Below are 16,452 nucleotides of genomic sequence, written 5' to 3' on the forward strand. Positions count from 1 at the left end.
GGCAAGCATTTTGGAAGGTGGTCTTAGAATTAAAACAGCCCTGGGTGGGGAGACGATCCAGACCAAGTGGCAGTGCTTTAGTTGGGGTCTGACCTTTCCTTGCATTGGGCCCAAGTTTGCCCAGAAACAGCGAGTCCCCAGTTTGCCCAGCAACTGCAAGTCCAGCAGTCTGTTTGCCCAGCAACAGCAAAATGACACTGCTGGGTGGTGACCACAGGAACCACTGAGGAAAGGTATAAAAAAGGCTCCTTGAGAACCCGATGAGAGCACTCCTGAGGAATGGCTGGCCCGCACTGTGGTGATCTCCCCTTACTTGGGATGCCAGGTAAGGATACTTTCATGGGAATTGAGTGATACCTATTAGGTAGATTACAAGGAATTTTGGAATAGAAGCACAATAGTCCCCACTTGCAGGGGTATGTAATTGTTATCCACTTAATAAGTGCCTTATCCCAATAAACCTCACTTTGTACCTCGGACACAGAATTTTATTATTCCTTCAAGGGGTAGATAGTAACAGAGGGTCTGACCGCGACACCTGACAAATAGGAAAAATGGTCAGCAATTCCTAAAACTTAATCATCATGGAGAGAGTGCCACAGCTTATGGAAAGTCGCTATATGAGACTCCTCATGGACAGCTTCTTCCCTTCCTCCCTCTAAGTCCAGCTTGTAGTGCATGTTCTGCTTTAGTGCACAAGACAACATGGGAGCAGAGGTCATGACCATTCTCCTGTTTCGTCTTTATAGCAGAAGATTGGACTGAGACTGGTAGGAGTAAGAGAATACTGAGGCTCTGAGACTCTTCCATTGCTGGCGTATACTCTGTAACCCAAAATCCTAAGATGTATGCCAAAGATACAAGACTCTGTCTTATACAGATTTATCTTTCTACAGATTTTCATACTACAGTTGAAAAGTTGGCATGCAGATGACAATGTTAACATCTATGGTTAGTGGCCCTGACTGGGCTCTAGACAGCTGTGTGCTTTAGGAAATCCCAGGACATTTCCCTGGTTCTTCACTCAGTTCAGCAGTTGTCTGCTGAAACCCAAATCCTAATACAAAAAGACTAAGATAACTGTGTAAATTCTAACAGTCATCTGGGGTTATTTCCTAGCAAGCATTTACAACATAGAAATGACAGAATCACCCCTTGCATCACATTGTTACAAATAAGTTCCCCATCATCTACAATCAGCACCCTGGGTTAATGTGAGGTGTGAAGGAAAACAAGCACTTTTAAGCCACTCTGCCTTCCTTTTCTTCCCTACCCACCAAGATGACTGAATTTTCCAGGATACAATTAAAAGTTGGATTTAGCATATTTTTGTTCTGGAATTTTTGCATTACTCTGTCCAACCACGAGCCTCATCCACTCATCTGTTGCGTCTTCAATCGCAGATGCAAACTACATGCATAGATCTTGTTATTGGCAAATGGCTTTGTTAATGCATATGGTCACATTATGTCACTCTGACAGGTAGGCCTTGCTGCTAAGACTATTTTTCCTGCTCACCTGCTCACCAGGTTGGCCACGGCTCCCTGGTTCACCCTGGAAAAACAAAAGCAAAACATTAACATTGCAAGGGCCTGACCCTTTTGTAAGAACACTTTCTCGTTAGTAAAGTGTCCTGGCCCGTGTTGTTCTAGCTACTTCCCAAAAGGCACTGAAATTGCCTTCTCAATGGCTTGGGAACTCAGACCACAGGAAGCCAACACAAGGGCCAGGTCAGATTTCCCTACACATGTAGACTGGAGAGAGGAGCATCAAACAGGGTTTGGTATTTTGGAACACCATGAACTCTGTAAGGCAATGAGACGCATCAGCTAATCCTCTTATGCCTCCACTTTTAGAGGAATCTTACTCTCCTGACTTCAGTATAAGAACTTCCAAACTCACCTTGATTGACTCAATGGCTACAGCAAACTATGAAATAAAATCCCTTACCTTAGGGCCAGCTTTTCCAGGAAAGCCTTCCTCACCCTTTTCCCCTTGGTCTCCCTGCAGGGAACACAAGAAGTTAATATACAAACTTTTCTGGTAGTGCAGCATGTTTGCAGACAACAGCGAGGAATATTTTGACTTAGATCCTCAGTATCAGCCTGAGGATGTAACTGGAGCCATGTGAGAATATGTTTCCTGGAATGTTCTTCCATTCTAGTGATGTTTGCAATCATATCTCCAGCACTGATCATCCTACTGGAATATTTCTGGAATAACACAAAGTCAACCACTGTTACATTAAAAATGTACACAGTGAATTACCTGAAAAACAAAACCTCCATTCAGTTTCTTCAAACTATACCTGGTTAGAAAGTCTACATTGTTTCTGTTAAGAAAAATAAATAATTGTGGGATTGGCACCTTGGCCACTGGGCTTCTTAGGTAAATACTTTGAAACTGATCTTTCAGTGTGGGTGGCATCAGCATGGAGACCAGAGACTGCAGTGGATTAAGAGCTGAATTGTGCTACATAGCTAGGAAGTCCAGTAGGTACTACACAGTTCTGTGGATAAAATTTGAAGTTTATTTAGCCTCAGAAATTTGTTATAGGCTCCAAATGTCTCACCTTTATTCATCTGTCAATGGGAGCTGGGGACTCTGTTAGACCTGGGCTCAAGCACTCAGTGCACTCGTTTGAGACAGGCAAGTAGAAATGTAGTGTGTTATTGGAATAAGTAGGGGTCATAGTGCTCAAGTATCAGAGGCAACAAGACTGCTGCCAATGCAAACCAAGTAGATGGTTAAGAGCTGTTGTCCTTATTCTAATATAGTGTCATCATCCCCAAAGCCTAGCTTGGCCTTCATAGTCAAAACATGACACATTCCTTTGACACTTATTTACATAGTGATGACAAGTCAACCAGAGTGTCTCCTACTTCTAAATTTCCTATCTTCCTTCTCCCACTGCAGAGACAGCAGAGGAGACAACTTTTCCCAATCTGTCATTTGTAGAAGCTTTCAAATGGGGCATAAGAAGAAGAAAATAATGAAGAACCATCTTTCTGCCACACAGAACTACGGAAGCCTTAGGGGGATGGCATCTCTTCTTTCTAACCCCTCAGGGAGGAAAGAAAGGAATGTCTTTGGAGCCTGCTGCACTTCTTTGTTCTTCTTCTTTGTGCCTTGGACACATGCCTTGACTTGCCAGTGTCACTGGCTTTCTTGAGTGACAGTAGAAGCTTCTCTGTTTGCAACGCTCTGCTGTGTTTGCCAAATAGGATGCAGTAGTTGAAGACTGGAAGAGGATCTCTCATCCCTGCTGTATTTACAACCAGCTCCATCTTCAGAGTGACTCAGTACAGTGAAATCACACCAGCTGACTTGGCCCTGGAGCTTCAATGGTGGCTCAGTGATGTGGGATTAGTGAGGTGTGTTTGAGTCTGGAGATCTGCTCCCATTCCCACTTACACTTGCTACCTCACCCAGATAAGCTGCACAGGTAAGTAGCTTTATACCAGTGTATGAGGCATCACTTACCTTTTGACCGGAAAGCCCAGGAAGCCCATTTAATCCATCTTTGCCAGGCAACCCCTAAACAAGAGAAAATCGTAAGCTGTAAGCACCTGCTCTTTAAATCTTTAACAGCAAGCTCAGGATAAGCGTGGTCAGCTCGTCCCTCTTCCCACTAACCTAAGTTTAAGAAAAGAAGAACCACCTCATGCATTTTGTTTTGACTCTTTCCCTACTGTGACTCAGAATATACAAAAGTTGTCACAATGCACATAGATGCACACAGATAGGCTCAGCCCTTTCTTCAGTATCCCAGTTTTGGTGAACGACCACTGGATGTCAGTGTTGTTACAGAGAAACAACAGTGTAGCCCTTCTATGTGCTATGGATTCTTAACTAACTTTAAAAATTACACTTTTACTTATCATTGTCTCTAAGTTTCTATTATCTGTAGCTATAAAGATTTCTAAAAGTCTATTTCTCCTTTTAAATATTGGTAATTTCTTATATAATACATAGACTCCTAAAATTAAATTATATAACACATAGTGACAGAATTGTTCAGCAAGGTAAGAATTAAAATTACTTCCTGTAATTCATTTAAAATGGTGAGAAAAAGTTTTGTCCCCTTTTCGAGTGTCAGTCAATCCCCAAATACTGCAGGCTGTAGGTGGCACTTCTTAATACTAAGTATTTCATAATTCACCTTTCTTGACTTAACAGCCAACAGAAATTGCTAAGCTCTGCTAAATCTGAGATTTTAATTTCAGTTCTTTGGCCTAACTCAGGAAACTCCAGGTTTGGAAGAACAGTATCTTGCCAAAGGTAAAATGACTTTTGAAAGGTATCACACAAAAAACCCATCATGGCCCCAGTGTGTAGGAACAGTGGAGCTGTGTCCAGTAAAATTCTTGTTCAGAAAAGGTATCAGAGGCTAACGTCTGCATTAAAGGAAACAGCGCTGGAGCCCACATTAAAACCTTGCATGCAGACAAGGTGCAGGAAAGGAGGCAGAGACTTGAGAATTAAAGTATTTGAAGTCATGGAGAGCATGAAAGCAAAGGAAGCAGTTCCTCAACACTTACAGCTGGTCCCGGTGGTCCGATTCTACCAGAAACTCCAATCTCTCCTGGCAGTCCCTGAAAAACGAAATCAGAAGAAAAAAAACGAATCAGTATTTCTGTCCTTTGCAGCAACCTCACTGGAGGTTGCTGCTTTCAATTTAAATGCAATTTTCCCTTCCACAGCAGTCAGGTCTCTGCCGTGAGGAGTCCTGTAGACATTGACTTATCCCCAGGTAGCACCGACGTGGTTCCAACACTCAGCACAGAGAAGCTGTCCTCTAGGACCAACTGTGGCTTTTCAGTGAGAAAATATAAGAGAAAACACACATTGCCACAGGCCCTGACTCAGTTCCCACTGAAACCCATGACCTAAAATTCTCCCCAGCTGTTTTTTCTTCTCCTTGATATAAAACAAAAAAACCCCAAGCTTGTTTTCTTACTGGCGCTCCAGGTGGTCCAGGGGGTCCAGCAATGCCTGGGGGCCCTGGAGGTCCCTGCAAGAGACAAAGCAAAACCAGTTTATCAAACTCTTTGATAGTGGCTGAAAGCCTTAAGTCCTTCTCTGTGCAGTCGGGGCCCTAATCGAAACGGGCAAAAGCGCTGAGCTTTATTTCACTAACTTCTACCAAAAAAAAAGTGCAAGATGCTAAACTGAACTCCAAGGGAACCATGCTTACAAGCAGAACAGGATCTCCTGCTTAAGCCACTAATTACTATTGCTACAAGGTGAGCTCCATCCTCCACTCCAGTGCAAGAGATGGAGGAGTTGAAGGCCATCAATGGTAATGTATAACACAAAGCTTGTCCAGGGGGATTCCTTGTAGCATCCAGCCTAATTTAATCTTGATTAATGTTGTTTCAAAGTGAATAATTTACCTCTGCAAAAAGATCCCTGAAGTAACTAATGAATGGAACAGGCTTGTGGTTTTTGCTTTTTTTTTTTTGGGGGGGGGGTAAAAATACAAATCCAACAGTATGGAGAAACAATGTAGTGAATCAAGTGTTTTAAAACAAATGCACCACCATTTTAGTGCCCTACATTAACCCTGTTGATAGTAAATGGTCCTCAAAACCCCATACTTCAATGCACACGTTCAGCTGGAAATGTCCTAACAGTCTTTCTTACTCATCTCCCTGCAACAGCTGTTTCTCTTAAGGAAAAAATATTCTTTCAATAGCCACCCAATTTTCAGAGGGATTTATTTTTGTGTGTTGAGCAAATTGTTAAATTTGGCTTCCTAGCTGAGAAATTTGTTTCCATACTCGACAGATCTTAACAGGTTGCCTGAGATGCAGAGGTGTTCATTACTTTCAGCTTCCACCGTAGACAAGATAGGATTTCTCCTGTGCCCAGAATGACCCACGTGTTCATATATTTTTTTGGATCAGGACCTAAGCAAACAACATGAGGATGGATGTGAGAAACAGATATATGACTGACTTGCAATTTTACCCTGGCTGTCTCCTTCTGCCTTTCTAACACGATGATTTCATTAATTTTCAGTTTTCAGCATAGGGGGAGTTCTGGTGTGTCTGTACATGAAAAAAAAACCAAACAACCCCTGCCTGCCATCCAAACCCTACATAAATAATTGAAACTGAGCAACAGATACAAGATAGAAAATGGCCAGTCAGCATTTTCCCTGTCACCATTCATTATCACAAAGCACAGCTTTTGTGATTAAGGTATTATAAGTCACGGATCAATATTAGCATTTCACATTTAAGGAAAAATGTAGCTGAAGAGAAGAAAATGGTGTAAAAAAGTGAGGACAAGGAGTTATTTGTGGCATGGTTTGACAAAGAAGGTAATAGATAAGCGGTCTTTTTAGAATATGCTTGTAAAATTCAGTCAGAAGAGAAGACAGCCTCTCACCAACAGATGGGGCAAAGGGACCTGCAGATGCACTTGCCTCCCATGATCCGCTTTCTCTGCAACTCGGAGCAGACGTGGAATCATCCCACCAACAACACTATCATTTGCAGAGTGCCTCAGATGTGAGCATAACTAAAAAATCCCCAGAAAGATGCACTGATGCTGCTGACATAATTCCTGGGGAGGCCTGCATTGGCTTCTGGGGACATTGGTTCAGCTGCTACTGCAGGAGGGTCCTGCAGTTAAGGAGCTCTACTCCTATCAGGAAACACCTGGTTGAGACCATCAACCACTTAAAAAAGTTTTTGCCATTTAAAGAAAAGAATCAACAGGCCAAATTAGCCCAGCACAAGAGGTAATGCCACACTGTAGACACAACTGGATAGAGAGACCTCAGACACCAGGGAGCTGGCAATTCTGCTCGGCCCTACTCCGCCTCTACAAGGATGGTATCGCTGAGAGGCCCTGCAGAAGATATGGGCTCCAAGAAGGGGCTTCCATGAAGAGTGGGTGAAGTATGGGGAAAGAAGGCAAAAGTACCTTTAGAAAAACAACAAAAAACTGATTTGGCGGCAGAGTGGCCTATGCGGAAGTTCAGGAAAGAAAGTGCAAAATTTACTTTTGCAGACTTTCCTTGCCAATTCCATTGGTTCCTCCCTAACAGCCTAATTTTGTTCTCTCTCTCTGCCAATAACTGAGCCACCTCACACCATGAAACACATGTTCTCCACGGCCCTACAACAGGGAGCTTCTACCAAGAGGTGAAAAACCCTGGCCAGGACCCAGCCTCAGCCCAAGCATCCCCAAGTATGATGCAAGTTACCCCACGCAGTACAGAGAAGGTGCAATCTGACCTAAAAGCAAAGTCTCACTCAAGCATCTGTCGGTGACCAGCATAATCCCTGAAACACGAGGTGCTACATCCTCCTCATCCCAACTATTTCTCCTAGTAAGTATATTCTCCTAGAATATCTCCTAGTGAGATATTCTCACTATCCAAGACAATTTCTAATTATACTCTTAAACTTTCTGTATTCTGGACCACAATAGCCTTGTTCAAACATAAGTCTTGAAATGGAAGCACACTGATCCTTACCCTAAATTGCCACTAATAATTCCATTTCATTGCTCTCCATGAGAGCAATCATCCAGGACATCATGCCCAAGACTGGTTTACTTCGATAGCTTCACCACATGTTGCACCAACAAATGTTACACTCACTAATGGAAAGCTGTTCTGATAAAAGCCTCTCTGAGATGGACGTAGAAAGAACAATTTTATGTAATGGCCACCACTATCCCTGGGAGATGCACAGGATGCTGACAGCCTGCTCCAGCTGACTGCGTACACCAGTACATCTACTGTCCTACTGGATTTCTTGCTTTCCGCAGCCTGGGTTACAGCAAGTGACTGCGACACAGAGAAATAAAATGGCACAATCACATGAAAGTTGCAGAAATACATCATATATGGCCTTTATAGAGCCCTCCCTTTTGCTACTGTCCAGAGCAAATCAGTTTCACTTGTATATAAACTTCTGTTATTGTAGCCCTTTGCCTGACTTCTGAGTATACTTTAGACCAAGGACTATTCTTTCAAAGTATTTAGAAAGGACCAAACTGACAGCATTTTATTTGTGATTAAAAACCCCCCATAAAACAGCAGCAGCAGGACAGCTTGTAATGCTTAACCCCAAAATCTCATGCCATCTGTTTTCTTTGCTGCCTTTTTTTAACTGAGTGCAGATTAAAGTACCTGATTTAAATGATCACCTTTTTCAGAGATCATTTGATTAATTACACAGATGAGAGTCCCTGTCCCAAATCCAGTCCCCAGTGTTGCCCCTTTAAAACTCTGATCTAGAAGAAAATAATCATGGAGTGTTTTTTTTCTGGCTGGTAAAGACTCTGATGTGTGCTTCCTACATGCTGAAGTAAAAACTGATATATGAAAACTATTCTAAAACAGGACTACACAAACTCAGTTTGGAAAACAAATGCAAAACATGGATCTTTTATCAAAATGCTTAAATGGAAGTATTTTCAAACTGTTGTTTTGAAACAAAAAGATTTCAAAGGTTCATTAAAATGCAAAGAGTGTGTAGAGGGGGGTGTGTGTGTGGGTGGGTGTGTGTGTGTCTGTGTGTGTCATGGGGTGGGACATCTTTAAAAACATTGGAGGGGGTGGATTTTTACAGGCTCCATTCCTTAGACAATGTAATTCAGGGACAGTTCTCAGGAAAGAAATCTGACACTCTCCATATTGGAGGAACAGCTGTGTCTGTCCTCCAGGATCCACTAAAGGATGCTCTCCTTTTCCATTGTGTACCTTGCTGAAAGACAGGCTGGGAAAGGGAGAGCTATTAAGATTTAGGTTCTGCACTCCCTAAGGAAGCTCTAAAAAGGAAAAAAAAAAACCTTTCTCTGTGACTACATCAGTAGGCTGCTTGGCCTAAATCTCTTTTCCATGAAAGAAAGGATGGCTATGTTTTAGAGGGAGGTAAACAAATGCCATTCCATGATGGAAACTGAAGTCTGATGGCTTTTCCAGATACATGTCTCTGGAGGCAAAGCTTGCACAGACATATTTTCTGTATATTATTCCATTCTGATGACTGGATTCTCTTACACTATGAGAAAGGCTTAGATAAGCCCTTAACTCATGTCAAAACAGACTGTGGTCTAGACTTTTTAGGCAGTGTGCCAGCTTTACAAACAAGAAGAACCTTTGGGACATGCAAGAGCATCCTGTCTGCTGCCACAAGGATAGCAAAATGCTTAACTATGGTGCTGACAGCCTTTTCCCCTCCAGTGTCTGTGCTTGTCTCCACTTCAAACACCAATTACTCCTCGCAATTTCACCTCTCAGAAAGTCCCCACAGACCCTTCCTGTTGGCTTTGCGCTCTCTCCCCTTTATTTCTATTTCTCTCCCATCAGAAATGAGGCTGTTGCAGCTAGTTTTGTGGAGCAGTCCATGTGTCTTACTATGACCCTTGCTACTCCAACTCTCCATTTCTCCCTTGCTGCATCTGAGTGGGTTCTGGGAACAGCTCCTCAAATCGGCTCTTCATTTCTCACCCCAGGCACTACAGTATCCACCAGCACAATTACTGTGAATTATTTTCAGTAATGCAGCATAAGAGCACCATATTGCTCTCTTTGCTTAAATCCTGCCTTGCAAACCAAGACAAAGATAAGAGGATATAGAAAAAGGCTGTTGCTGATGACACTGAAAACCAAAAGCCTAAAGAGCCAACAGATCTGAGCATTTACCTATGATGCATGCTCTATAGTTAGCTTCAGTGATAGTGCCATAATTCACAAGCGGAGGAGGTCTCCAGTTATTTCACCAGGTGGCATTGTAATTGGAATACCAACATTATTTTAAAAAATAAAGTGTTTTTCAACAAAAATTCTCTGAACTGTCTTTCCAGCTCTGTAAAAGTACTGAATAAAGTCTCTCCAGGAGAATTTCTTGCTTCCAGTGAAAGGCAGGTTTTTTTAATTTCATCACTTAGTGTAAGATATGGACATGATCTCTTTTGTCTACAGGGGAAGATTTATTTCCCTATGTGTTCGCTTTGAGTTGGTTTACTGAGTCAGTGCAGCAAATGAGAAAAACAACAAAAAACCTCTCTTATGGTCTTTTGTTTCAGTACTATTAGTGATCTGCACAGGTGAAGACTTTTTTTGCTTTATTTTTGTTAAAGGTACAGATCTTATTAAAGATAGCTCTGAGCAATATCTTCCAATTTCAAGCAGCACTAGCATAGTTTGAATTCAATCTGAGTTTTGCAGCTGGGGCCTGTATCCTTTTCTTACATTTTGCAGTATTAACTTGCATTGTAAAAAGGACATTAAGGACACCATGCATTTCAGAGGATATAATTTATTTCCGGAATTACTTAAGAAAAGCTGGGCTTGAGCTTATACCCTACGGACAAGTCTATGCTAATTAAATCACTGCCAGCCATAACCATAAAAGGTACAGCTTGTACTGGTCTTCCTCATAGGTCTTAGTTATACCACCAGGTTATCTAGCATAAGGCAAGCCTCAGTAACAGCCCAGAGATATTGCAAGTGTGATGTATGGCATTTTTGTCTAAATCTCAAAGAGTTTTGACTTGTTTTGCTGTCTTACAGGTGAACAGCATGTACCTGCTTAGCCCAGGGAATCTAGAGAGTGGCTCATTGGACCATTTGTAGGTACCTGCTTTAGGAGAGCTTCAGGCTCCACTGATGATATTAACTGGTTCTTCATCAATAGCAGCTCGGACACCTGCATCCCCATCCTTAACCCAACAAGTACTCACATTTAGAGCTGAATCCCAGCCCTGGTAATTCAGTGATACAGGTCAGAGTGTCTGAGCCTTCAGTTAGCACTGGGGCATCAGCTCCCCTCCCTGCTGACCCTGCGAACACAGCCTTCACGGCTCGCTTAGCGTACACTGCCTAACTGCAGATCTCCTTCCTCCTCAGGATACCCCTCATGCCTAGAAAAGCATTTGCAAAGGTACCTCATCAACCGCTTTCAGCCCCTTCTCTGAACTCCTCCTATCAACAGATGATGGGATAGACAAGGTATACCGAGATCTCGGGCGACCATGCAGAAATGCACAGCCTCATTGTTTCCCGTGCTTGGCACCCATTCATCTATTTCAACGGAAAGTGCTTTACAGAAATGCTCATTTTTCAGTCTGCATTTGAACAGCCTACTGCAATAGAAGTTTGGTCCATGATTAAGGTTCCTGGAAACTAAAATAGTACAAATAAATAATAACAACAAAAACACATTATGAGTTCAGACGTCTGTGTCCTTGCTGCAGGAAAATAATTCATATCCAGAGGGGAAATAAGACCCAGAGTGTCTACTCCATGGCTTAATGATGTTGCAAGATGCACCATTTCTAAAGGTCACTGGAAAATAAATGCTCAGTTTTGGGGGTGCTGACTGGACAACGTGGAGCAAATAAGCACAAGGACTGGTTCACCACCACAGCTGACTTAGAAGGAAAAAAAACATTTAAAAATCTTTTGGGAATAAAATGTAGTTTGAGTTAGTGTGTGCAAGGAGAGAGGCAAAACTAGGGCTATGCTATTGTCACAAAACATCCCCAAGCTAGCTGAGAAGTTGCCTCCTAGCTGCTGTTTCAGGATTTGACACTTCAGTAAACCCTCATATGGGACCACTCCAAGTCAATGGTCCTTGAGAGTTGGACTGACATCATCTCAACTGCGGTTCATCACTGGATCTGCTGATCCTGCTCCAGAGTAGCCCTGAGTTCCCTTGCACAGCTGCTTGATCCTTCTGTGGCTTCTCAGTCGGACTGAGCATGACAGCAACCGTTCTTCCTGACAAAGCTCAACAGTAACTTCAGATGGTCTTTTTGATGTCTTTCAGCAACAATGTGCCTTCTACAGCTCCTATATCCACTCCTTCCTTTTGCCCATACAGCTATCAATGGGGGGAATCAGGTCAGAAAACAAAAGAATATTTAAATTTAAAACAGCAGAGGAAAGGGAGGTTATTTTAGTGTCCTAATCTAGTTTATATATGGCCAACTCAAATCAGGTGGCCCTCAATGTCATGGAGATAGCACAGGAACAGGTGACACAGACTTCGTCACATAACTGGAAAGAACATCCATGTAACTACAGCATAAGGAAACTGCTTTTCTTCTTGGGTATTTTTGGGGCATAGACTGGTTAAGAAAAAAGATGCTGATAAAGTGCTTAAAAAAGCTAATGTCACAAAAAGTGTTGTTAAGCTGAAAAGTAGTTTTGTCACAAACTGAATGTAAGCACTTTCTCCAAACAGAAATATGGAAATCTGCAGTAATACGTCCAGAACAGAGTGCCATTGCAAGAACAGGAACAATTTTTCCATTCTTACAGTTAGCTTGGAGGAAGCCTCAAATTAAGTATCCCTCAATGGGGCTAGCATTATATGTAGTTTTAATTAACATAAAATTTGCTAACTTTATTTAGCCTGTGCAGAAAGGAAAATTACTTAATGCTATGTCAGCAATTTTCTCAGATACATTAACAAAATCACTAATACATGCATATATATATATATTTTTTAAGTTGTGGGGAACTTGAGCTGAGCAACTGTGACATTGTTTGGATGGATAGTGTCAGATATCTCAGAAATAATGCATGGAGAAAAATCTTCCCCCAAAAGCAAGGAAAATCCTCTCCCAATGATTCAGAAGGCTTGGGGGGACAAAATCTTTTAAATCCATTAGAAATAACTGTCTTCATTCCTCTCAAAGGCTGCTGATGAAACAGTTGCAAACCAGATACCATACCAAAGGAAAAAGTCTTAAAAATATGTAAACCAGTATCAAGTGGTGTTTCGCAGGGCAAGGTTCCCAGCTGGACACAGGGGCCCTCACCTGCACAGAGTCACAAGTATTTGGATTGCCTCTTTGACATCTGCCATAGACATGTGAACAGCTCATTGCAAAACGTCTGCCACAGAAACCATTTCTAGATCGTGTTTCCTGGTTACAAGGGCATAGCTTGCCAGAGGAAACAAATGAAAAATCAGCATCTGCTGTCTAGCAGTGTGCTGTTTGTTGCAATACGTCACCAACAGCTGTAGTAATGGAGGCTCTTCATTCCTGCCCAAAACTTAACTAATTATTGAAACAAATACCAAAGCCAAAGACCCAGTTCATTAATTTATTACTGAAAAGGGAATGAATGAAATGCTCAGTTTTATCCTGAGTGGTCAGCTTAAAGTGAGGTTGAATCTCTTCCTGCTTGAGAACATTCCCACAGATATTTTTCTTATTGCAGGGGTGACCCTACAGAGCAACTCAGGTCAGCTGAGTTTGGCTACAAAGTTAGCAAGAAACCAAGCCAGAGACAAGTGTCACTGTTATTATAATACAGCGCAGAATGGGTTGATCCAAGGTGGAGCCAAATCCTCTCTGACGATGTTTAACATGAACAGCACTATTTTGCCCTTATGGTGTTATAGATGGCACAATTTGGAGCACTATCTTGCTAAAAGCTTTAAAAAAAAGGAGGTAAGGGGTCATTAACTTAAGACATCCTTCCTCACAGGGAGGATAAACATTTAGTTTTAAACCCCTGTCTCTACCTTCCTCAGTAAGCCAACTCCTATCCCTCTGTAACAAGTAGAAACGTGGGTATCAAAGCCACAAAAGCAGACTTGTGCTCAAAGAAGTGTGCTTTCTGAACAGCAAATACCTTTTAAACTGCTTCTTCCCTCAAGACTGCAGCACAGGAGGTATATCTGCAATTGCTAATTCACACAGCCAACAATCAGCTGAGGCACTACCCTAAATATTACAAAACACAAATCATAGCTTTCCCTCTGGAATGATACTGCTGTATGCACAAGCCATGGGGAAATCACATACAAAACACCTTCTTATGACCCTGTTCAAAGATGCTGAAAAACTGTGGAAGGTAAAGGTAATTGCTGCCAGACAGGCAGACTTCTCTCAATCACAACAGGATAAATTAGACTGGCTCTTAAAGGAGAAATACCAACTTCAAAGATGTTGCAGATGAGAAGAGAACAATGTCACAGCATGCTGCATTGTGGTTCCAAGTCACCTGTTGCCACAAAATATGTTTCTCCACATATTATACGAAAAAGAAGAACTCATCACTTACCTGAGGGCCAATCAGACCATGGATCCCTGGGAATCCTGGTTCTCCCTTTTTACCCTGCATGTTCAACAGAAGAGCAAGTATTAGACGCCAGGACAAAGACTGCTACTGACTTTCCAAACCCCTTCACCCCAAAACTGGTAAATCATTGTAATGTGGGTACACAAAACCCTCTGACCCAGAGGGTCAGAGAAGTCACAGTGCGGAGATGCAGCCAAGGGACGTACCCTGTGTAGACACATGCTGAGAGGCACTTTCCTTCCTGAAGTCTAGCCCTTCAACCCTCCCCAACAAACCAAGCAGTGTCCCTCATGTTCCTTGCCCTGTCTCACGCATTAAGAAAGAAAATAATTAAGAACTGTGGTACATGGATGAATATAAAAGATTCACAATCTCTAAGCCAGGAAACAGGGATCCATGAGGCATTTCTAACTAGGGTTGGCATTAGCACCAAGGGACAGAGCTCGCTGTCTCCTCTGCAACCAGAAAAAGAATCCTCCAGAGGAACCAGAGAGCTTTGCTGTGCAAGGGAAGGATAAGTCAGGACCTGGAGTATTCCCTTGAGACAAGTTCACCTATATGAATGCTGCAGCAACTGTGTTCCCCATGGGTTTGACCTCAGAGATTTCACAGGGAAAAGTCCTACACAAGGAAAAAAGAGGAAGAAAAGAGGCAGTAAGGATGCATGAAGCACTGGAGTTAAGGCAGAGACTGGATTTTTTTTCTCAACTCAACAGCTGACTTGTTGTGTTACTTTGGGCAAGTCACATATTTTGTGACTCAGCTTTCTTGTAAAAATAATCTATCCTTCCCTGATGTGTAATAGGCACTGAATCATTAATACTTCTGAGGTTGTTAGCAATATACTAGGAGCGTACAAGAGGAGCCATGTAAATATCCGAGAGACAGAGAAGTGACTTTTTTCTTCCTCATTTCTACTTCTCATCCAAACTGATTTTCTTTTTAGAAGGATATTGTAATTAAGCAAGTTTCATGTCACTGATGATGTGATTGGTCATGCAGATGTGTAAGTCATATATATAATTTTCCCTTTATTTTTCTTTCTTCAAATATGTCCAGAAACAACACCTGCAAACGACATCTTCCTGCTGACTTAAATGAATGAAAAATCTAAAACATCACAAGCAAAATAAGTTTTCATCATATTTTCCCCTGTTTTGACTGAGATTCATTAGCTGGTGTGTCAGAATCTGATCTTTTCCTTATTTTTCTCATAACAAAAAAAAGCAGCTGTCATATACAGAATTTAAGAAGAAAATTAAAGGAGTGATTATGAGGCCCTTGGGTATCAGAAGGAGTTTGTAGTCATTTCCAGGACCATAATACCAATAAAAATCTGCATTATATACTCAGTACATGCACTATTCATGAGTGCTCCTACTTTTTCAACATCCATCACTTCTTTGCTTATCAAACAAAAAAAAGCCATTTATAACCTGAAGGACTCATGTTACCACATGATTCAACATATGTTTTCTAGTTAAAGATGCTCACTTTGCCAACTGCCAAGGTGCTCGTGCAAAGGACACTGTTAAGATGCTTCTTTTAATAAATAAATAAGCTTATGAATAGAGCATACAGGATGTGGTGTGTGGGGCCAGACCCAGGAGATGAATATGCCTGCATGCCACCTCCAGCTTCCTATCAACACGAGAGCTACACGTTAGGTTGGCTGGTTCCACAGCTGGAACACTGAAGCCAGCATACAACACAGTGTGACTGATTCCTTCATGTCCCACCAACCTCATTGGTCACTGGGCATAATTAGCACCCACCTTGCACCTCCCCTGGCGATATTTATGCATCTCCTTAGACTCTAATTCAGAGACTGCATTAGAGGCAGGAACCTGCTATAAACACTTTGGATAACCCTTGGAAGGAGCATAATGGAATTAGCTTCCTAAGTAGTAACCCTAAATCAGATATCACAATTTGGAGAGAATGAACATACCCTGTTGCGTACTCTATACAAAACCACAATGGGTGATAGATACATTACTGTTCAGGCCAACAAAATCCCCAATGAGCCTTGTAACCTTGCAAGTGAAGAGATGCAAGCAGTACATGTGGACCTTATTTTGGAGGTCCACAAGGGTGTGGCTTTAGCAGCTTTAGAGCTTAAGGGCATTATCTGGTTACGGTCTGCCAAACTACTGCTTTTTGGAAACTTGATCCCACCTGTAAAATAATACTTGGGGAACCTATGAAGGTTGTAGCAGCACCACCTTCTCCCCAAACCCATCTCAAAAACCAAGAGGCAGAGGAAGGACATATTTTGCCTCCTGTGACAAGTATACACCAATTGTTCTGTTTCCATGCTGATGGCCGGGCACGCTAATCTGTGGGAGCAATGAGAGATGCGAGAGGAGCCTATCCTTTCCTGG

The 16,452-nt window shown here is 42.1% G+C and overlaps 1 protein-coding gene across 1 annotated transcript in view; it reads right to left on the bottom strand.

The window, feature by feature from the left end:
- COL22A1 (collagen type XXII alpha 1 chain) overlaps positions 1 to 16,452 on the bottom strand; it is a 233,160-nt gene that overhangs the window by 59,968 nt on the left and 156,740 nt on the right. Inside the window, exons 24-29 of the mRNA XM_075024010.1 lie at positions 14,051 to 14,104; positions 4,961 to 5,014; positions 4,542 to 4,595; positions 3,484 to 3,537; positions 1,951 to 2,004; positions 1,519 to 1,554 (exon numbers count right to left, since the gene is read on the bottom strand). Coding sequence (XP_074880111.1) covers positions 1,519 to 1,554; positions 1,951 to 2,004; positions 3,484 to 3,537; positions 4,542 to 4,595; positions 4,961 to 5,014; positions 14,051 to 14,104 — 306 coding nt within the window. The remainder of the gene's footprint in view (positions 1 to 1,518; positions 1,555 to 1,950; positions 2,005 to 3,483; positions 3,538 to 4,541; positions 4,596 to 4,960; positions 5,015 to 14,050; positions 14,105 to 16,452) is intronic.

Source organism: Buteo buteo, chromosome 3 (genome assembly GCF_964188355.1).
Source record: "Buteo buteo chromosome 3, bButBut1.hap1.1, whole genome shotgun sequence".
Classification (NCBI taxonomy): Eukaryota; Metazoa; Chordata; class Aves; order Accipitriformes; family Accipitridae; genus Buteo; species Buteo buteo.